This window comes from Eleutherodactylus coqui, chromosome 2 (assembly GCF_035609145.1).
Source record: "Eleutherodactylus coqui strain aEleCoq1 chromosome 2, aEleCoq1.hap1, whole genome shotgun sequence".
Classification (NCBI taxonomy): domain Eukaryota; kingdom Metazoa; phylum Chordata; class Amphibia; order Anura; family Eleutherodactylidae; genus Eleutherodactylus; species Eleutherodactylus coqui.
In genome coordinates, this window is record NC_089838.1 from 194,390,886 (window position 1) to 194,414,859 (window position 23,974).

General features: G+C 45.0%; 1 protein-coding gene across 1 annotated transcript in view; it reads right to left on the reverse strand.

Moving 5' to 3' along the window:
• The window catches only part of CHCHD3 (coiled-coil-helix-coiled-coil-helix domain containing 3), a 146,055-nt gene extending 134,834 nt beyond the window's left edge, over window positions 1-11,221 (reverse strand). The window contains exons 1-2 of the mRNA XM_066592135.1: window positions 11,032-11,221; window positions 5,604-5,718 (exon numbers count right to left, since the gene is read on the reverse strand). Of these exons, the coding sequence (XP_066448232.1) occupies window positions 5,604-5,718; window positions 11,032-11,112 (196 nt within the window). The 5' untranslated portion in view covers window positions 11,113-11,221. The remainder of the gene's footprint in view (window positions 1-5,603; window positions 5,719-11,031) is intronic.
• Window positions 11,222-23,974: the final 12,753 nt, after the last annotated feature.

The window sequence follows — 23,974 nt, forward strand, 5'->3', positions numbered from 1 at the left end:
AAGCCAAGCTGGGCATGTGTTGGGCCGTTTTTAGAAGAATGCAGCCGTAATGTCTTAATCCTGGACAACCCCTTAAATTAACACATACTGTAGATAATAGCGGGGTGTAGCTTTTATTTGGTTAATTATTTGATTAGGCACTTAGAGGATTTAATGGTAACCAAACCAAAAAAAAAAAATCTGATTTACGGCTCAAATTTAGAATGACTTTATACATTGATGAACTCCCCAGCCCTAAAGCCTTTTTATGACGGTACCATTTGCTTGAATACAGTAGCTGGCGGAGCAGAAACAGCTTTTCAGACATAAAAGTTAATGAAGATGTCAAAAAGAAAAGTCTTAACACACTAATAATCATAAATATGAAGTCAGAAAGAGAGAGTTCCCAACAGTACGGTGACCCGCAGCACTACCGGCATCAAAGCAAGGTTTATTATCTGCTTTTATTGCTCCTTCAGGATTAATCTGCTTCTTTATTTCATTCCAATTTGAGACGCATAATATGCAAATAATCTTCGTTTTATTGTGTGTCACCTAATAAGGACTGCAGGATGTGTCACGGTTGGATATTGCACGCCACATGAAGACAAAGCACATTTATCAATTCCACAGTAGTGGAGAGAAATATATGAGCTTTTGGATCCTGATAAGAAATATCAGTGACAGCCATGTCACTCTTCTATGCCAAGATGCAGCGAAAGGACGGTGCGGAGAAATAAGAGGGGAGATTTATCACGTACGACTCATGTGAGACTCTAAGTAACGATCTATTATGACACAAATTCATCAAAAAGTCGTAGACTATGTTAGGAGCCTATACCTTCCTTCTCTGTGGTGTGAAGGTTGGTGCTGGAAATACACCTCCTCTGTATTGTAGCCATGCCGCTTTTTTAAAAAGTTGCACGTTACCAAATCAGATCTAAGGCCCCTGCACACGGGCGGAAATTCCACGGCGGGATTTCCCGCAGAATTTCCGCCCGTGGAAGCTGCCATAGGATTGGTTTAGAAAACGCAATCCTAGGCAGACGGCCGCGATTTGTGCGCGTGAAGTAACACGCGGAAAACAAATCGCGGCACGCTCCATTTCTGTGCGGGTCTCGAAGAGGCCCGCACAGAAATGTCACTCCCTGGCCACCAGCTTCACTCTGCGCATGCGCCGGCTGGCCGGCACATCAAAGAGCCGGAGCCGCGGGAGAGGTGAGCGCCACACTGGTCCCTGCAGGGGCTCGGGTCGGGTCCCACTGCGAGAATTCTCGCAGCGGGATCTGACCCGTCTAAACCATTACACCAGCTAAATCATGCCCACAAATTAAGACTAAAAGTAAAGTGACATGACTAGTCTTAAATAACAACAACAAATAGTCTCACAACTTTCAGAAATCTGGCCGGTCTCACAGGACCGGATTTGAGTTGCGGAATCAACGATCGTCACCCGCACGGATGATCTGCGGTATTCGACATTCATTCAAAAAAGTAGAACATGAGTGGACAACGATTGCTATTTCCACTTGCGGAAATTAAATCACAGCAAGTGTTATTTTCATGCAGATTTCGCACAGACAGCTTCTATTGATGTCAATGGAAGCCATCCGACACGCGGCTCATCCGCATTTGACACTGTGGATAGCCCATAGGTACCAGTGTCATCGCCTAGTGACAGCACAGGAAAAAGAGAGTTTTGAAAGAAAACAAATCTGTACTACGCATGCCTGATGGTGGCTTGCCGCACCCGTCCGCAATACAGATATTCAAAAGGTACACAGGATCGCTGGCCTGGGACAGGGCATGCAGAATCCTACCCGCCCGTGTGAGACCGGCCTTAGACTGAAACAAATGACATAATAGACCAATATTTAGGTGCATGAGCCTTCATAAACCCCAAAGTGTTTATTATTGGACTTTATTCCAATGTAAACATAATCCATACCAAGGCCTAAGGATAATCCATATCACAGCACCATTAACAAAAAACACGACAGTTGGGGGTCTTTGAATACAGCGATTTTAAAAAAAAATGTATAGTTTCTTTAAGTGTGAAAAAGTAGCAAAATGGTAAAAAAAAACTACATAAATTTGGCTATGACATAATCCTACTGGCCTGCAGAATTAATTTAACATTTTCTATACTGCACATTGAACGCTATTAAAAATCAAGATAAAAAACATGCCAGAATTACAGATTTGGTTAATCTTGCCACTAGAAAAAAATATAGAGTAAAAAATAATCAAAATGTTGTATGTTGCCAAAAAGTGGATAAGTGAAGACTAAAGTTAATCCTGCCACAAACAAGCCCCCCTAGTGCTCTGCTGATGGAAAAATAAAAATGTGGCAGCACAAAAACAAGTCTTTAAAAAAAAAAAGGTGTACAAAAAGAAAAAAGAAAAAAATTGTATAAACTCGGTATCACTTGAATCGTGGCATCCCAGAGAATGAGGTTGTCATATTATTTATTTTGCACACTGTCCACAGTAAAAATGAAGTCCAAATCACAAATAGCAGAATTTCTTTTCTTTTCCCCAATCCCCTAAAAAAAATTATACAATACATTATATTTACCCAATAATGATGCCATTAAAAAAATACAACTTGTCCCACAAAATACAAACTCTCATAAGGCTCCTGGAATGCAACGATGCAAAAAAACAGAAATAGTTGATTACGGAACAAGCAGGCTTCATCACTAAGGGGTTAATGCAATCCTCTCACACGAATATACCACTGACTATTACTCAAAAATAGTGACAGATGCTCTTTAAAAAAGAGGCAATACTGTACTGAGAAAATGAATTATATTTCTGATAGAATATGAAGGGAAAAGATGAAGAAACTGAGAGCAAGCGTGTCAATAAGCCAGAAACTTTGCCAAAACTGAAAAAGGTCACATTTTCATAAATGCTGTAAATAAAGCTTTACAGAAGGAGATCAAACTAATTACACATTCAGCATGGAAAGTACAGATGCCTCTTGGATATTCTGAGTGGCTGCCGTCTGTGTGGTTACACAGAAGAACATATGGGGAATAAAAAGCAATGGAAAGCATTAAATTGTGTGCCTGATGTGAGAGTCTAAAGAAGGCAGCAGCTGCAGACACCAAATATTAAGGAAACACTTCTGGGGAACAATCAGCAGTTTGGCAAACAATTCTTCACAAGAGTTCACAGGTCCTCCAAATCCCGAGACTCTTCGAGGCTTCTCTGGGTCTATGGCATTCACTATAGAAGACGAGTCCTTCAGCAGCCGCGCTACGGGCTCACAACTCGCATCCACGCACATTTCATATTTATGCAGGCACTTCGCAGAACACGTGGCAATCACATCCATCAAGAATGTAACAGAGGTAGACGCTAAGCGGATGTGGTGCGATTCAAAAGAGCGTTTGTCAGTAGCAACAAATCATGTCGCCGCTCTCATCTTCGAGCCTGTCTTAGGGATATACAGGCTGAAGAACGTAACATCACTAAATCTACTCTCCCATCATCAGGCACCACACAGCCCAGCATTCTAGAAGAGAACCTACCCCTTCAGAGCCCTTCTGCTCCATCGGACAGTGAAACATATAACCCTTCAGAATCTGTTTTTAATTTCGGTTGATTATTATTCTATTTTTTATAGGACTATGGAGGCTGCCATCTTGGCCAAAGTGCAGTTAACAGCTATTGGATATGCTTTAGAGGAACCTCATGGGCCATAGACACAATGGACAGGAGCTGACCTAATGACTTGAATGGGAAAGTGTTCTAGCCATGCTCGGTGATCTTTGCAGGGAGGGAGAGGAGGTGAGCTGTGATTATCACCTATTGTGAATGGTGGTATGGTCGATCCAGGGTGCATATATATGTGTTTATGTACGTATGTGTATATGTTACCTTTCATTGTAATCTCGACTGCTGAAATGTTTTCTCTACTGAACAGGACACTCCAGGCTATTAAAAGGCTTAGGAGGCCTTCACAAAGGCAAAAAAATTGTACAAAATTTATGCACTGAGAGACGCACAAATATGAAACCCATTTGCGTTGTTTTCCTGCATGGCACCGCAATGCTATGCAGGAAACACAAACCAGCAGGTCCATTCTTTTAGCAATATCGTCCATTGTTTTCAATGAGGCCGGCGGCAGCAGTGCTGGCCCTATTGAAGAGACAATGGGGAAACATTGCGATCCCCTGTTGCGGCTGTAACAGCTACGGTGGAGGATTCCTTCAGCCCCACAATGATGCAAGGCTGTTGCATTCAGGGGCTTCCACATGATTTCAATGGGGCCGGTGGTAGAAGCGCCGGCCCCAATGAAAACAGTAGGAGAACATCGCGATCTGCTGTGGCGGATGGGACAGCCGCAGCAGAGATGAAGGGAACCCCTACAGTGGGGCCAGGCTGTTTCCATGTGAAAACACCTTGCATCTAGGGATTTCAGAAGGATTGTGAGGGCGCTATCGCCCTTGCCAGTGTGAAGGAGCCCTCTAGTCATGAGTGAGAAAACTGCAAGATTTCAGGATTTTTTTTTTTTTTTTTTATGTTGATCCACACATCCGAAATTCTTAAAAAATATATTTAACAAAAACTAAATGCATACAATACATAAATTTTCTGATGACGCATTGTCTTTTAAACATGAGGTATTTTCCATACAGCTTCCTTAACCCTTTCCTGACATCTGCCATACACAAAGTAGAAATCTGAAGAGACTATATGGAGCTGGCTCAGGAGTGGGCTCTCTCACCGGGGCATGAATTGCTGCACACATTATCTCTCATGGGTGAGTCTGCAGCAAATACACAATGACATGCATACTCGCTGCCTGCCCATAAACCCTATACACTATCTTGGGGTGTATATGCATGTAATAAGCGCCAAGATAGTGCAAAGTTTTTTTTGTAATGCCCATTATATGCGCAGAAACTGCACGCGCAACACGTGTGGGAAAGGGGTCTTAGGGTGCACCGAGATGGCGAAGTTAAAACTAAGCCAAAAACCACACTGAGGACATGGCTGAGTGCCCACAGGCGGGACGGAATATCGCGAGCACTGTCACCGTGATTTTCTGCAATTAACCGATCTCAATGATAGGTTTATCGCGGAGAATCGCAGCATGCTGCAATTTTTAGACGCGAGCAATTTTCCGCTCGTGTGGATTGGGCTGTGTTTTCCTTAGTTATCCTATGGAAAGCGTATCATGTGTGCTCTGCGTGCGATTTATCACAGCAGATCACGCTATAACAATCGAAAACAATATAGATCTGGTATTGTAATTGCACTGACAAAATACAGTTAAAAACTCATTTTTTACCGTACAATGAATGCTGTAAAAACTGAAACCCTTTTTTCTCATTCCACCCTGCTTATTACATTTATCAGTTGTACTATACATTATGTGGCACATTAAATGATATCGCTAAACAAATCCAACTCCCCCCCCCCCCCCCCCCCAAAAAAAAAAAAAAAAACCTCAATCCTCATATAGCTCTTGGAATCTTGGAAGGTGGGGATAACAGAAGAAGAAAAAAAGTCGCCACGGAAACAGATAGAGGGGCTCATTTTCCCAATCTGTGATATCTCTGTGAACCCCAATATTGGGAAGACTAGGCCGATAAGCTGCATAGACATACCTGTATAGCTACCAGAGATGGGCTGTTCAGTAGGAAGCCTTGGCTGTACAGGTGGTGACTGTGGCCTTGAAGGGGAAGTTGGTTCTCTCATACGGTTGATAACATTTTCAGAGAGCTATTAACAACAAAAAAAGAAGAAAGGGTAAGAAACATTGTATCCAAGCACGGCAGACCAGTTTCACATCACATGTTGCCATTCATAATCTACATGAATACAACAAAGTAAAGTCCTAACCAAACTTACTTTCCAAAATAACTAATCTGATTGGTGGCTTCCGAATATCCCTAAAATGACGGTACCAGGGTATCTGGTCCGGGGCACTGCTGGGCAGGAAGCTGCCACACAGCCCCGATCACCAAGATGTGGCACCTATACAGCACCAGGGCAGCAAGAAGTTACCGCACTCTACTAGTTCAAAAACAAGAGTGGGAGCGTACAGATACGATTATAGGGCCAGGATGCATTCACACGGGCCACAATCTCACCGGAGACTTGTGCGTTATGAGACGTAAGAATACGAACTCCATTCTTTTTAATGAACTTATTCACATGAGCGATGCTGCGAGGATAAAAATCACAACATGGTCTATCTTTTGCCATTCCCTCGGAACACCTCGCCCATGGTTTTCAATGGCCCTAAAAAGACATGGCGCTCGCATGCCGTGCGATGTAATGTTTCCCAATGAAGTCAGTGCAAAACACTTTGGACCTTCTGACGCACGTAAAACCCGTGCCTGAAGATCGCAACCTCACAGGAGTGATACGAAGCGTTTTTGAAGAAAAAATGCCGTGCTTCAGCGTGAAAAACACACATTAGTAAGCGCGATATTGGGCAGAGTTTCTCGGCCGGATATTGTGCTCGCCCATGTGAAGGTAGCCTTAGATTGAGCTTCCATCATCTGAGCTGCGAACACGCGGTATCTGAGCAGCGCTGCATGGACCTCGCTGGATAGAATGGAGTCTGTTCTACTTCCAGCATACTGGCTGGGAATCTTCCAGATAAAGTAGCAGTTTGCTGCACTATTTCGCTGGGATTTTGTGCCACGGGTGCCAAACAGGGCCTCTGGTGCAAATGTAAATGCAGCCTTATAAGAGGTGCAATTCATACAATAACGTGCGCAAAGCAACTCCCACTGCAGTCACACGGGCGAGAAAATCATGACAGCTTTGTGCGATGCAAGACAAACGAAAATAAAACCCATAATTTGCAATGGGTGCATTTACATGGGCAAAGATCACAGCATATACTATATGATGCAAGTCTGGCATGAGAATAAAACATGCAGATGTGCGCTCCCCCACACATCACACGGACAGGCGATGCGAGTCATAACTGAGAATGTCGGGAGCGACCCGCTGTCACCCATGTGAATCACATTAAAGTCTAAAGGCCCATTTTACACGGTGCGGTGTTTGCTGGAGAAAAAAAAAAACCGGTAAAAGCGATCGTTTGAGCGATAATTGTTGCGTCTAAGCACGCGCCCATCGTGCACTGCTAGCTGATCATTAAATTCTGGACAATTTAGCGATATTCGTTCCTGTGTAAACGCACAGGAGCAATTATTGCTGGGACGAGCTGTCGGGCATCTGTTGCTTTAAAATTGGAAAAGTCCTTTCAAAAATGTTACTTTTTTAATTACAGTTTTCAAATTTATGTCTCAAGTAAATACAGAGAGCGCATAACTAAGTCTTAAGTGCATTTTAACACCTCAGAGACAACTCCTTTTAGCCTTAAAGGGCCACTCCAGTGAATTTATTTTCATTCAGTATACAGCTCTCCCCCAGTATATACAAGTCAGCTAGTGTTACCTTGTGTAGCTGCTCCTTTCTATCTGAAACTTCCCGCAGTCCTTCCCCCCAGGTTGGACATGTGATCTCATTCTGACTAGCTCAGATTTAATTGGGTTTACGTTCTATGGGCTCCCTCACACTGGTGATCGCAGCAAAATCGTGACTTTTTTCCCGCGATTTCTGAGAATCAGTGATGCTTTTTCTGGCAAAAACAATCAATGCCACTTGAGAATTTTTTTTTTTTCACACGATTTTTTGAACGCAAAATTCAATAGGACTTTCTAATGTTAAAAACATATTGCATGAAAATCGCACATTCATGCTTTGCGATGTAATGTGATAAAAAGGAGGCTCCATAGGGAACCATTGGAAATTTTTAAAAAAAGGAAAAAAAAAAAAGAGCATGCCTCAATTTTTATTTCTTGCAATATCACATAAGTAAAAACATCGCAAATGTGAAGGAATCCATTGAAAACCATCGGTTTCATAATTCTGAGCTTTCACTCACTCTCGCATCGTGCGATTTTATCGCCAGTCTGAAGGCGTCCGCAAAAGTCAGTTTTTCAGTCAGCGTAATTCCTGTGTGATGGACCCTACCACAGAAGCTCCTTAGAGGGGGAGACAGAAACTCTTATCACAGTTAATTAGAGGCTCTTGTCACAGAGTAAGACCCCACCGCAGAATTTCCACCCGTGGAAGCTGCCATAGGATTGCATTAAAAAACGCATTCCTATTGGCCGCGCGAAATCACATGCGGAAAACAAATTGTGGCACGCTCTATTTCTGTGCTCGTCTCGCAGAGGCCCGCACAGAAATGTCACTCCCGGGCCGCCGGCTTCGCTCTGCGCATGCGCTGGGACATCAAAGTGCCGGAGCCGCGGGAGAGGTGAGCGCCACACTGGTCCCTGCAGGGGCTCGGGACGGGTCCAGCTGTGAGAATTCTCATAGCGGGATCCGACCCAGCCTGCAGGCAGCCTTAGAATAGAGAAAAATCACAGCTCATGCTTCTAACGGAATAATTATGGTCCTTATTTAGGTGAATATAGACTACAGATGGTAATAGCAGTGTCCTCCCAGGAGGCAGAGGTGGTACTAGCTCAAGGTAGTCACAAGATGCTGTGCTAATGCATCGTGAGAATGTTAGCAGAGCATAGAGAAAGTGAGCACAGAGAAATCTCAGCATCAAGATGGCACCTGATAAGTATCAAACAGGAGGCTGCACTGCATGGAAGGGACTGCAATATAAATAGGAGACGTCCAGAATGTGACAAGACAATCAGGTGAGAGGGCAGGGATGGAAAAAAATGCGCTTTTGACAGAGTGGCCCTTTAAAGAGGTTGTGCCAAGTTATAAAGTTATTCCCCATTGACAGGATAAGTGTTAACTTTATGATTGGTGGCGGTCCAATCGCTGGGACCCCCACTGATCTCCAGAACAGGGGTCTGCAATGTCCCCACATCAATGAAGCAGCGGTTGTGTATATGTGCCATGGTTTCATTCATTTCAATTAAGCGCCAGAGATTTTGACCGATCATGCTCGGCAATTACCAGTGCTCCCATTGAAGTGAATGGAATGGCGGTGCACATGCACAGCATTGATTGCGGCATCTGGGGGGGTTAGACGGTCAAGACGTGCAATCAATAAACAGCCTAATTAGGCATTCACTCGATTGAAAAAAAGACCCTTAACCCCCTTATGTGACAGTTAGTATGCCCTCTGATTAATGAGGTAATACTATGAACAAACGTCCATGTTACAGATGTAGCAGAGTTTAACTTGACATTTAACGTTTTGCCACTTTACTTGCCTTTTTGTTTACCCTTTTTTAATTTTTGCTTGTAGCGATGCTGCAAGATGGAAAAGTCACTATTTGAGGTGATTCCTCTGGATCAACATTGGGGGTAATAGGCTGAGCTGGACGGGCATGTCTTTTTCGGCCTTACATACTATGTTACACTATTATTGCCCATTATTTCCTATGGGATCTTTCGGAAAGAGAAAAAAACCCTAATAAAAAAAGAAGCGCCCCTGTGTACCGATGCGATTGTTACCTTGGAAAACTATTGGTAAAGTACTAGTTATTTTTTCATGCGTGTGGAAAACGTGCAGGAAAACACTGTATATAGATGCGATGCAACGTGTTTAATAAACGCATCGTACTCACACCCAGAAACATGATTTTACAAGTGCGATATCTCTCCAAGTTTGTGGGAACGATATTGCGCCTGCCCGTGTGAATGCACTATTAGGCCCAATGCACACAGGTAGATTTCTGCTGCGGAATCCTCGGTGGGCATCTGGGCGCAGATTCCGCAGCAATGTCTGTACATAGCATGCAACGTAGAATGATTCTTCCACGCCCACGAGCGGAAATCACTTGTGGAAGAAGAATCGCAGCATGCTCTATTTTCGTGCGGGACTCGCAGTCAATGGAATCCGTCCGACCGGCAGCGATTCTGAAGTGTCAATTTCGAAATTGCCACGGATCCGTGTCATCATCAGCGCAGCATACTCTGCACTGCGCATGTGTGCCAACCGTCCGGCACGTCCGCAGCAGAGAGGAAGAATCTGGAGAGGTATGCGGGGGTCACTGCCCGGTACAGGGTGGGATTCCGCTGCGGGATCAGACCCGGCCGTGTGCATCCAGCCTTAAAGGGGTTGTCCCGCGCCGAAACGGGTTTTTTTTTTTTTCAACCCCCCCCCCCGTTCGGCGCGAGACAAGCCCGATGCAGGGACGTACAGACAGCTTACCGGAGCGCTTACCTTGATCCCCGCGCTCCGGTGACTTCTATACTTACCTGTGAAGATGGCCGCCGGGAACCTCTTGCTTCGTGGACCGCAGCTCTTCTGTGCGGTCCACTGCCGATTCCAGCCTCCTGATTGGCTGGAATCGGCACGTGACGGGGCGGAGCTACACGGAGCCGCTCTCTGTCACGAGCGGCTCCATAGAAGAACACAGAAGACCCGGACTGCGCAAGCGCGGCTAATTTGGCCATCGGAGGCCAAAAATTAGTCGGCTCCATGGAGACGAGGACGCTAACAACGGAGCAGGTAAGTAAAAAACTTTTTATAACTTCTGTATGGCTCATAATTAATGCACAATGTATATTACAAAGTGCATTATTATGGCCATACAGAAGTGTATAGACCCACTTGCTGCCGCGGGACAACCCCTTTAAGCAGATCCCCCACTTGTGTGATCAGTGATCGTCCCCGCAGGCGACTCACCACCATCCAAAACTTATATCTTGTGGATACGTGTTAAACCTGCCCCCCTGCTTCCATCTGCAGACTACAGTCTGGGGCAGCACGGCAGTTCCACCGGGGGGCACTCTCCTTTCTGACACGGGGCGGTTTCCACACTGAATGCCTAGGATGTAACTGTTGTGGAAGTAGTTCCCTAATGACCTTGTCCCAGAGGGAAGGAAACTGCAGGGTGGCTCAGGGCAACCTTGAGAAAGGTCATATAAGGTGAAGTAGAGCAGCTCCCCACAGCTTCCCCTGCAGTCCTGTCTGTCCTTCCCCACCATGGACTACAAGGCAGGGAGGTTACTGACAGCCCATGTGCTGCAGGAGGCTACAGAGGGCGCCGGTGTCCTGGCACACGTGACCCCTCGTCCTCCGCCGGCACTCACCCGGATGCCTTTCACCACCGTGATATTATCATTCTCGTCCGCCTCGAAGGAGACCCTCCTGGTGCTGCCGCTGCCCCCCATGTCCCGGCTGACCGCTACTAGGCTGCACACAGCGGTGGGTCATACACCACAGGCCGCAGCAAGGGGACACAAGCCGGCAGCCGCTCATCAACTACAACACTGCGGATTGGGCACGGCAGGCGACGCCACGCCCACAAGTGATGATATCGGCTGCTGATTGGTGGATAGATAACCGGATACATAGACGCGGAAAGTTTCTTTGGGAAGAGACTAGCCCGCTGTCAGTGACGGCCGTGCTGGGGGCCGTGCTGTCATGTGCGGGCGCAGCTGTGTCGCCCACGGCCGTTACTGCAGCTTATCTCAGTGTTGTGCGCTTGTCTTCATGTAAACATTCAGTTTCACATGACGTTCTCTGAGGCTTGGTTCACACGATCAGCCATGTGCGCCCGTGATACCATTCATTTCAGTGGGTTCATTCAGATGGGCATCTTTTTTCAAGCGATCACATGAAAAGATACGCGGTGTAACCTATCTTGGTGCACCGCAGGAGCTCATTGGAATCAATAGCCATGTTTAAATGTGTGCGGCATACGCCAAACACCCGACCGTGTCCGCACAAAATCAATGCAGGTTTATGTGCGCAAACACGTCAGCGCAGCGGAAAGGTGAAGACGGAGGCAATTTTAGGTTGTGCAAACGCCCATGTGAATAAGCCCATGGGGTGTAATCACATGGGTGAGTTTCATGCGATATGGATGGAGCGCGCACATGTTATAACATCGGTTTCATTGTGTTATTCCCGTTAGCGATTTCTCACTCGCCGCGATGCTGCAAGATTGTAAAGTCGCTGCATGTCTTACTTTGAGCGCTTCCTTGTAATAAATTGGCCGTTATTTCCTATAAGATCTTTGGAAAAATTGCGCTCGCGTGGCATGTGGTTCGCATACAACGGCGGTGCAATTTTACCACTTGCGATCATTTTACGCGTGTGAAAAATACACATGAAAATTGCAAATATATTGCTGCGATGCAATTTTTAAGCCAAACACACTGTGCTCGCATCCAGAAACACAACTTTATAAGCAGAGTTTCCTAGGGTGGCTTTAGACAACCGTATATCGGACGGGTTTTTACGCCCAGCCGATATACGGCGTCTCTCTCTGTGTGTGGATAGCGAAGGGCAACATTTGCCAGATACAATATTTAAAACCAAATAATTTGTAAATTCCACTACTGTTCAATGTAAATAAAATATAAAATAAAGTTTTTACAAGTTCATTATTTTTTTATTTCACTCCCAAATTAGCAAATTACCGCGCTCCACCCTGTACAAGCAAAAGAAAAACTTACTGCGCATGACCGCAGGCTTCCCGGTGGGGCTGCTGAAGTTAGATTTGTAATAGTAAAGTGATGTATTCTGGTCCAGCACCTCTGAACCGCGGTGCAGTCCCACAGACAGTGGCGGAGGCCCTCGTGTCCCTCCCCCCGCCCATCCTACCAGCACCTGAAGCATCTATCATCGGGATATACTCCCAATTTGTGACCTCGCTGGGGGGGTTATATATGCTCTGCGGTAAAGTTGCAAGGTCATCTCGACGTATCTACTCGAAGGAAGGGAGCCCAGGCTTTAGTTTAGCACTTTTAGTAGTTGTGGCACCGGCAGTTCAGGTATATCTACGGTCCATTTAGTAAGTGCTGTTTTAGAGGCGTCATGATCTAACTGTGTATTTAGGGAATGGTAGAGTTTAGTCGGGTGCCTGCATGCGTCAGTGGGGTGTTTTAGTTGTGACTGCTTTAACTCGGGGGTATTTTCGATAGTACTTTGTCCACATGGCTCCTTGTCTGTAGGTACAGGAAAAAAGTTATGGGGATTTGCGGGTACTTGGCTTGTAGATCTCCTATCGATAGTACTTTGTGTGTGTTTTTAGGTCATAGGCACCCAATATTGGTTACTCCTCCCTGTACCAGGAGCAAAACTTTCCGTGCAATGTGTTTGTCTGGAAGTGGGGGTTGTTAATTAGTGTTAGGTATGGTGAGGAGTTTGGGAGTAGAGAAGTGGCTCTGCGTAGTTTCTGCCATGCCTTCCATATGGACATTAGTAGGGGGTTGTCCCTTTGTTCCTTCGGGGTCATTTGGTATGTTAGGTGCAGGAAGTTGGAGAGGGCAATCTGGGGAATGGGCTTCTGTTCTATAAGTATATCCGTAAAGACAGATGTTTGTTGTAGCCAATCTATGGTTATTCTGGTCATCGCCCTACGTTATATGCTTGGGAGGTTTATTCCACCTTTTGGTTTTGGTTGTCTTAGAATGTTGAAGAGGATTCTGCATCTTTCCAGATGAATGTGCGTAAAAGGTCATTTATTCTTTCCTCATCTCCAAAAGGTATATTAGTCTGCATCAAAGATGTGGAAATGTCACCATTTTGAACAAATGACACTTACCTATGTATGAGAATAGTTTTCGCCACTCTAAGAGGGTTTGTTCTAATGCCGTTATGTACGGTTTTATATTGGCCTTGTATATTTCAGGGTATTTCCTCGGTAGGTGGACCCCGAGGTATGTGATGAACCATGTGCACCATTGGAAGGGGTACTGGTGGGTCCCAATTTCTGGGAGTACGTTAGCTGTGTCTCCGATGTAAATTAGTCCTCATCCGCATAGGCGGTTACCGAAACTTTCGGGCGATATGTGTGAGAGGATGTTAATGGCGGGTGCAGTTATAGGTGGAATAGTAGGGGATCTAAGGACAGATTGAGGAGAGAGGGCAAGAGTGGGCATCCCTGTATGGTTCCCCGAAACATGTACTCTTGAGCTATCTACTTAAACTATATGCCTGGCCTCTAAAGCTGATGATGCCTAAAGGGAAATGCAATTTTCACACCTAAAAAAATAATGTTAAAAACTTCTCCCTTCTTCCAATATTTTCTGCCTCTGGCCTGGAAGCTGGAGGACATGAGGGGTATTCCGGTTACACAAAGTTTCTGTCAATTGAATGCTGATCAAGTGTATTCACAGCTCGCCCCGGATACAACCAGTAGGTATTCCAGCGCTACAGGTCGGGCATGCTCAGTAGGACCAGGGATGGCTTTTTGCCTCTTCAACTCTCAGGACCAGATTTCTGACGAATAGCAAGTGCTTAGTGTACACTTGGACAGTAAGTACAGAGCAGGAAATTGCGCTAAATGTAGTTTCATGATGCGTGTCAGCAGGGATGCTGCGGCTATCTTGGAAAATAGCGATGTAAGGAAACATCAGAAATGTGAAGAACAAAATAAGAAAGTAATGGCTGCGCAATTTATACCCACAACCAGCTGTGCTTAGACATGGCAAAACACCTTTCATATCTGGATTTTTTTTAAATTTGCTTCACAACCGGAATACCCCTAGAGTAAAGTATGTAAATCTAGTTTTTGCTCCACAGGTCTTATCATACATGAGTAAAACCAACAACAGAGGACACCTAAGCAAGAACACAGTTTATACTCCTTGCTAATTTGACGGTAAGTTCTCCCCTGGGCTTGCTTTATTAAAACTAGTTGTTAATCGCAGTAGAATACCTAAAAGGCACACATTTGTGGGATCAAAGCAGATTACGTGACGGAAACCCACCTATAATATAACAGCAATTTATCTAACGGAAAGATAGTTGTGATGTCACAGCTCCTTACCTGACTGAAACCCACTTGTGATGTCATAGTCTCTCACTTGACGCATGCATAGTTGTGATGTCACCACAGCTTAGCTTCCTTAAACACACTTCTGATGTGAGAGGAGCTTTTCTAACTGAATCCCACTTGTAATAACACTGCAGCTTCCCTGATTAAAACTCACTTGCAAATAAGGCAGATGGAACAATACCTCTGCATCGCCACCTATTGGAGGGCAGCATTCCTGCAAGTCAATGTTAGACTCTTTATACAAGCCTTGCAACAATGACTGAGAATTGAAAGCTAAGACAGAATCCATACAAAGACAGTTGTTTCGGGTGTTTGCCCCTCATCAGTGTGCAGTAGGATCTGGCTTTCCTAGCAAGAGACCTATGATGTGGGTCAGGATTAAAGCCCAGGACCAAGCGCTGTAAATTTATGGTGCTTGGTCCTTAAGTGGTTAAATTCTTCGCTTTGGCTCCCAAAAGACAGCAGACCTTTTTGTGACTCCTGAAAAGCAAAAGCACAGGCAGGCAATGTTTGGACCTAGATTTATCATGGATGTTTCATCCATTTATCATCATAAGGTGCTGCAACAATGTGCTTAAAATACGCAAAAGGGTATTATTTTTGAGGAAACCTTCTCCAGTTGTATATTAATGGGAGCTTTGCCCTTTTAAATTGTCAGCTAAGGATCATAGATTGTATAAGCTAATTTGTAGATTCCTGTGACACATTGATTTCCATGCCAATACTATATTAAAGTCAGTGTGGAGATCACATGTAAATGTGAAGGTCTGAGCTGTTAGACCCCTCCCAAATATGACCCTTGTGACATCTCTTATATAGATTAATTGACATTATGTATTATTCTTAAGGCCCTTTTAAGATGATTCTTGCAATAAAAGTTTAACATGCCTTTGAACTTTACAGAAAGCTTTTATGGGTGATTTAGCTTTGTTTTGCTCCAAGATTATTCAATTACTAATCACCCATACTAATGTAACGGCATCATGACATTTACTGACAGGCTGCCATGATGACCAATATAAATAACAGTCCCATCATTGTCTTCCTGCCACTGATAACATTTACTTTTTGAGTGCTGTCAGCTAAGGGTTACAGTATGAGCATGTTATTAACGGCAAAAATGTCTGATGTACATCTAATGAACAAAGGCTCTCTCGCTAGTAATGCTTCTTAAAAGCAATATATCAGTGATGATGGGGCATCACTGCCTGGAATGTGCTCGTGCTACTGGAACGGCCAACATTATTGACAGCCGCCTTATGGAACATTTTTCCTACCGTAATTGTGTAATGGTTTCACATTTATATTTAACAATAGAATATGCATAATTAAATGTATGGAGATGAACAGATGATTACTATGTGGATATACTGTACGATGGGCCTCATGTACATGAGGGTGTCCATGTTTGTCTCTAATATGGTGTTCGAGAAATAGAACCGCATTCTGCCCACTTAGCTCTAAGGTTCCGCTTTACAGACTGGGCTATGTGATGTTACAAGAGAAGAATATCTGATGAGGCGAATGTGATGAAGAATGCTATTAGCTTTTTATGCAGACTCTGCGTGTTTTTGTCCTAGTATTTGATAATGTGGTATGCTTCACCCCACTGAAATGCAGTAACATCATATTTGGGATCAGACATATTGACCCCAAATACACTCTTTTCCATGCAGCATTTGACACTTTTCACAATTTATTCAGATAACATAGGGTTTGTGGTTTTCACCACATTACTATTTCTAGCTAATATCTACATCAGTGACTCTCAACCTTATTACTAAACATCTTGTATTGCGGCCGCCGCCCCACTAGTGAGAAACACATCTAATCGCCTGTTTGTGCAATTACCCGTGCGTCTGAAGAATTCCGGGGCCGGCAGGACTATAATGAGCACTTTAACTAGTAAGAAAGAGCTTACTGGTTAGTACAGGCTCCTGTCAAACGCCTACAGGCTGTATCTGTAGGAACACACCCAATATTTCTTGAGCTGGTGCGTGTCAATGTGCTGGGACAGAGGAGCAGGCAGTAGGGGAGAAATATAGGCGAGTGGATGCACTAATGTGGTGAGATTGTGAAGTGAGTGGTAGACATGGTTCTGAGGAGTGGGATTGTGATGGGGGAGACATGACTCTTTGGGGGAGAGTGTTATGGAGTAGACATGTTTCCACTAGCGTAACTATAGGGGATGCTGTTGCACCCGGGCCCAGAAGCCTTAGGGGGCCCATAAGTCCTCTCTTCTCCATATAGGGAGCCCAGTACTATGAATAAAGCATTATAGTTGGGGGCCCTGTTACAGGTTTTGCATTGGGGCCTAGGAGCTTGAAGTTACCCCTCTGAGTTAAGGGATTAAGTGAACTTGGGTACTGGTGTATCTTGTCTCCGCCAGAACTAGGAGTGGAGTAATGGGTTTGTCCTTGCTGAGTAAAGGGGAACGCTCACATCTTGCGATTGGCTACCTCCACTGCTGTATCCTAGTGCCACTGTCACTGAATCCGACCCCGCTGGCACTTTCCCCACCGGATCTCATTGCTTCTGTCATTGTCGGTGCCGCAGTACCGTTTCCCAGGCCGAGCCCAGCTCTGTCAGTTTTCCCCCCCCCCCCATCTTAGCTGCTTCCATAGTCGCTGGCTGCAGTGACATACATGGATGTAACCTTCACCGGAGAATCAGGGATCAAAGGACAAGCTCCGCTGCAGTCCCCTGCTGACACTCATCATGACTGACCACCCATCAACACTGACACCTCTCATCCCATCTGCCCGCAGACTTGAAGGCAGCACAAGGTGAACCTGGCTCCGCTGTCAGTGTTCCTGTCCAGCACCACGTTCACCCATCACCGCTGCCACCTCTCATGCCCTCTGGCCGCAGACCTAAAGCCAGCACAGGCGGCGTTAAGTTAGTCAATCACAAGCTTTGGGCATTGCTTGTAGCTCCAGCTGGACACACCCAATACTCCACCCCTAGTTCAGGTGGAGACCAGATGCACCAGTACCGAGAAGTTGAGGGGCCCCAAGATAAACATTTGCACCCAGGCCAATGAGCCTTTAGCTACGCCCCTGGATGTTTCTGTTGGGGGAACCCATGGTTCTGTGGGGTGCAGATTGTGATTTCTCTGAGGAAGGGAAATAAGTTATGTGGCAAGTGATATGGCAATTGGTTCTGATGAGCAAGGGAACCCTGCTAATAGTGTATTATACAACGGCCACCAGAAAATAATATGACCAATTAATTAATTATACATTTATTTTGTTTTTATTGTAAATTAATTTATTATGTGGACATCTCTAATACATTGTCTCTTTGTAGTCTCTGCATGGCTATTTTTAAATACCTGGTTTAGTTGTTGTATTTGCTTTTTTATTATAGCTCACTTATCTGCACTGTGTATTAATTTGCGGTCTGTAATTTCCTGCATCCTGTAAGGCTCTGTTATTTGCATCCCATATGGTCCTGTCCTGTGTGCTTGCTTGCGCTTGTGCTCCATATGACCCTGTTTACATATTCTGCTATCTACGCCTTATTTTATTATTTGTGGATAAGGCTCTGTTTACCCTTTTTTTTTCCACACTACACCCTCCCCAACATTTTTGAGTGTTTAAACACAAATATGTATTCCAAAGTGGTGTTATTAAATTACCATTTTTTAATGCTGAAAAAGCCCCCCTCGGCTTATACTCGAGTGAGGGGAAAAAAAACAACAACAAAACACCCGCAATACTTGGCGCTCGATCATTCACAGCTATTCAGTGGATAACATCACTGAATGGTTGTGATTGGTTTATCGAGCGCGGGCTGTGATTGGCTGGCGCTCGATCCAATCACTTACACAGCGCTGATGGCGGGGAATTCAAAGCCGAGCAGGGAGATGACAGCGGGGGAAATTCTCAAGCAGCTTGCCGCACCACTGGGGAGACCATCGTGCCGGGGACACAGACGCCGTCTGTGAGGTGAGTATTGCATTTTTTATTTACCTAGTATATACTTGAGTATAGCTAGGCTTATACTCGAGTCAATAAGGCTTACCAGTTTTTTGTGGTAAAACCTACTGACTCGGCTTATACTCGGGTCGGCTAATACTCGAGTATATACGGTATATAATATGACTGCATTATTAGCAATTTAAGCTACTTAAATTTTGTTGTGGGCCTTTAACCCCTTAGTGACCACCACATAGTGTTTTTACATCCTGCCAAAGTGGGCTTTAATCCCTAGGGACGTAACAACATGCTCCCTCTGGGAATTAAAGCCCTGCAGGCTCTAGACGTGACAGTTCCATGCTTTCAGTTCCCGGTGTTAGCCGACAACCTGGAGCTGTTATGGGGGGCCGTGGGAAGCCCCCCACCCCCCACCCCTCCCCCAGTCATGCGATCAGCGCTATCCAGTGGATAACACCGATCACATAAATGTAAATAAAAAGCTAAAAAAAGTTAGATTTTCAGCTACCTTCACGGATCGCATCCATGAGGGGGGCTGAAACTACTCACCCCCATCCTCCGAGATGTCCTGCATCGATCTTGTCTGGAACGGACCCTCCACCGTCTTCTGCGCATGCGCCAAAGGAAACATAGCAGCGCATGCGCAGAAGACCAGATTGGAGCTGGACATTTAAAATCTCCTTGCTCAAGACTGAGATGTCACTGGGGACCGCAGTGAGTGGTCCCAGGGCTCATAATCGCCGGTATCAATGGATCCCGTCGATCATGGAAAGGTTTTTAAAAAAGTAAATGTTGCAGCTGCCCTCATGGATTGGATCTATAAGGGCAGCTGAAAATGCTCACCCCCGTCCTCTGTGATGTCCTATGGTGATCTGGACCAGCCACGGGCGCATGCGCAGAAGAGCCGGAGAGCCCGGCAAATTTAAAGTCCCTCTGCACCCGGCTGTCAGAGATAGCTGAGTGCAAGGAGACTTCATCGCTGTATGCGGTTCCCGGTAACATAATCAGAGCGGCCGAGGGGGGCCCGTGAAATGTAAAATCTCCTTGCTCTGGAGCAGTGACCGGTGGCCTCATTGAGCGGTCATCAGACACGTGATAAAAAAGGTAGCCATCTACGACCAGATAGAAATTGCAAATCCTGTATGCATTTGATTCGCAGTAATACGCAGATCAATCAAATGCATTGGGTTACACAATTCCGCTCACATTAGAGAGTCGGAAATACATAATCCACTCGGAGAAAACAGAACGCAGCAGGTTCTATTTTACCGTGGATATCCACAACATAGAGCCCATTGTGATCTATAGTCGCAGATATACCCGCAGCCCATACGCAACTACATTATGTACGGGCTGCGGGTACCCGCGTCATCACTAAGCGACAGTGCAGGAAATACAAACAAAGGTGTACTGCGCATGGCTGCCTGTGTAAGTACGCAGTTATGCGCAGTATATTACGTGGGCGTACGCAGAGCCACAGCCAGGCTCACAGCTGGGATCCGCCGCGGGCCTCTGCAAGCGGATTCCACATGCGGCCATGTGAGCCCAGTATTATTCAGATCGCTACCTGTAATACATTCTTTACAAGAAGTCCGCGAGAATGCTCACCTTCCTGCATTTCCAGGAGCAGCTTGCTGAGCAACTCCTAAATAGTTTTTAAAAAACTACAGTTTTTCCAATGTGCGTCCATAATAAAGTAAACAGATGGAAATATATATCCTATCAAAAATTTGTACAGTATGTTTGCAAATATTTGAGATATTGCAATTGAAAATGTGAAAAAATGACGATTTTTTCAAAATGTTGCCAATTTTGGCGCTTTTAATAAATATACACAAATTCTGTCGGTCTTTTTTTACAACCTAAATGAAGTACAATATGTGGCGAAAAAACATTGTCAGAATCACTTGGATATGCAAAACCTTAATGGAGTTATTCTATGTCAAAGTGACACTTCAGATTTGCAAAATTTGGCTTGGTCATTAAGGTGCAAACAGGCTTGGTCACTAAGTGGGTTAAAGTAAAACAATGTGATAATGTGGCCCTCACACTAAAAAAGATTAGAAACCTCTGCCATAGTAAAATCTAGGAAAAAAATACCAGTGAACCCCACTTCCCCTTCTTACATCAAAGAAACTTGGCACAGGCATATACGTGTTGCGCCTGAGATTCTCGGGTGAAAGACGCATCAGACAGCACATGGACACCCGTCGAGGAGCTGCCTGATCTGCACAAGCAGTGGACATTGCAGGTTCATGTGAAAAAAACACTTGAACTATGTATAGCATAATTGACTATAATGGATCCATGTGCTGTCAGTGAAATAGACAGTAAACAAACCAAAAATATGGCCATCTGAATAAGCCCTAACCAAGACTTGTTTTCTATTCTGCCTGACCCTGAGCAACTATGAGCAGGCTGACATCATTTTGCCTTTCCTACTGTAGAAGTAAAATGTGATTGTTTCCAGCAAGAAAAAAACAAGTAATCTTGTAGATATGATACCTTTTAATGGCTAACAAAAATACATGATGTTCTAGCGAGCTTCTGAACCAACGTAAGGCTCTTCTTCAGGCTTAAATGAAATGGATCCAAAGAGGCATGCATATTTATACACACATACTTATGACAAGGCTAAAGGCCTTTTTAGACCCAACGATTCTCGCTCAAAAATCGCACAAAGTCGTCTTTTGAGCCGGAATCGTTGGGTCAAACTACACAAACATTGTACAGTTCTCATTAATGAGTCGTTCATCAAGTCAAGCGGCCCCGCTTGTCTTCTGCACACCCTGCTCAGAGCGCTCAGCTGTATACCAACTGAGCACACCGTGAAGACAACAGCTGTATGCAGAAGATAGCGGTCCAGCTGTGTCGTGCATACCCCGCTCAGAGCGCTCAGCTGTATACCAACTGAGCACTCCGAGAAGACAACAGCTGTATGCAGAAGATAGCGGACCAGCTGTGTCGTGCATACCCCGCTCAGAGCGCTCAGCTGTATACCAACTGAGCACTCCGAGAAGACAACAGCTGTATGCAGAAGATAGCGGACCCGCTTGTCTTCTGCATACAGCGTGAGCCTTCATTTACACACTTATGCAAAGTGAACGCTCAAAACTGTCACTGAAACTGCCGTTTGAGTGAATTTTGAGCGATCATCTTGCCGTGTAAATGCACACAACGATTATTGCTCAAAATATGTATTTTGAGCAACTTTTGAGCGAGAATCGTGTCTAAATGGGCCTTAAAACGGTACCAAACCTTTTTTCTTCATTATACTGTAGAAGTGACACTCCTGCTGCCGTCTGTAAGAGAACCTTTTTTCACACTATTTCAAAATATAAAACTGGCACCAGGTTAGAGCAACATGAACTTGGATTAGGAGCACTGGCATTTATTCTGGAACGCTGTAGCATTTCAGAGAAAAAAATACCTCAGGGTCACAGAACGAGGTCCCACCGGCCTCTCCCCTACTGATCGCCTAGATTGATAGATCTCTCCCTATGCAGAAACAATGACAGACCTGCAAGTCTAAGTGATCCGAACATGGAGAGGCCCGTGAGGCCGCAGCCCCGTGTCTCTGACCCTTGGTCTGAGCTGATTTTCAAAGTAGGTCTCTTCTGAAATGCAATAGCGTTTTATAATAAAGTACATATGACTGTAGCGTATGTGTCTGCCTGAGTTTATGATGCCTGTGGCTCGGGCAGTATGAACCTCGCAACAGGTACTCTTTAAAATGCACAATACAACCATAGCAAAGTATTTCTATATTAACATGTTTATTTATCCAAGTACCACAGATATACTGTTTTGACTCAAATTGCTTTGAGACTGAATAATTAGGCTGGGTTCACACTGGGCGTATTCCCGCCGGAAATCCCACGGTTTGGCCGCATCAAAAACTGCGAGATTTCTGCCGGGAGAACCGCCGCGGAAAAAGCCGCGGCGGCTTTGAAGCCGCCCGGTCGCTCGCTTTTCCGTTGCTTTCAGCTGGACTTACCGCATGGATTTGCCGCGGCGAAATTCCGCGCGGCAAATCCACCCTGTGTAAACCCAGCCTTAGCGTTCGAAAAAAAATAGTTCAAACTAGCAATATTGAATGTTAATCATTCGGTCTAAACGCGAGCCAATATCCAAACGGCAAACAGTAATCATTCACTTTTTGTTCGTCATTAGAGATGAGCGAGTATGCTCAGTAAAGGCAATTGCTCGAGCGAGCATTGCCTTTATCGAGTACCTGCCCGCTCAAGACATAAGGTTCGGGTGCCGGCGCGGGGGAGCGGTGAGCTGCGGCAGTCAGCAGGGGTGAGCGGGGGGGGGGATATGGGGGAGAGGGAGAGAGAGATCTCCCCTCCGTTCCTCCCCGCTCTCCCCTGCAGCTCCCTGCCTGCCGCCGGCACCCGAACCTTCAGTCTCGAGCGGGCAGGTACTCGCTAAGGGCAATGCTCGCTCGAGCAATTGCCTTTAGCGAGTATACTCGCTCATCTCTATTCGTCATTCATTTTAATGCAGGCATAAATCTCGTTGTTCGCTCATTCACTTATCGTTCAGTTTAATCCGTGCTCGTTCAATCCCTCTGATTTGCTTATACAGCAAATGTGAAAGCCTTAAGATTTCTCGTTTGAAGGAGCCAGCGATGCATCTACCTGTCATGACAGCGAACAAGCTAGAGATGAGGTCACTCGCTCGCTCGTTCAAATAATAATCAGATCATCTAAAAGGACCCTCAGGTCTGTAGGAAAACCCTTGGTTATGGGCTAATAGGATCAGGCAGATCAGCATGCCTGTCTTTTGTGAACTATGTGTAAACTGCACCTCGTTTATCAGTGTGGTTTGGATCTAATTGCTTGAGGATATATATGGCCTACTACAAGTGATATGTATATCAAGATTGTTGGTTGAGAGTGACACTGTGCAGCCATATCCAGACTTGGATGCAATCCTAGTTACAGGCCAATAGCCTTGCCATGTTTGGCCAGCAAGAACTACAGTAACTACAATTTATGAACTGTATCACAGTAAGCTAAAAGTTTTCCCCATCATCTTTAGGTTCTGTGGCCTGAGGAAACCTCCACAAAGTATAAGCTTATATTCCAAAATAAAATAACGGATTAATTGACAGCTTGTCAACGGATCTATGGATTATATAGCGAGATTTGTGAGACAGCTTTATGTCTGCCCTTCTGCTCAGTGCTACTGACTTTATACTATTGGTGCATTATAGAAAGATTTAGACTCATTTAAACTCTGCAAACCATCTTTGTCATGAACGCATGATTGTTCCAAAGTGTGGGGACGATGTACAACACC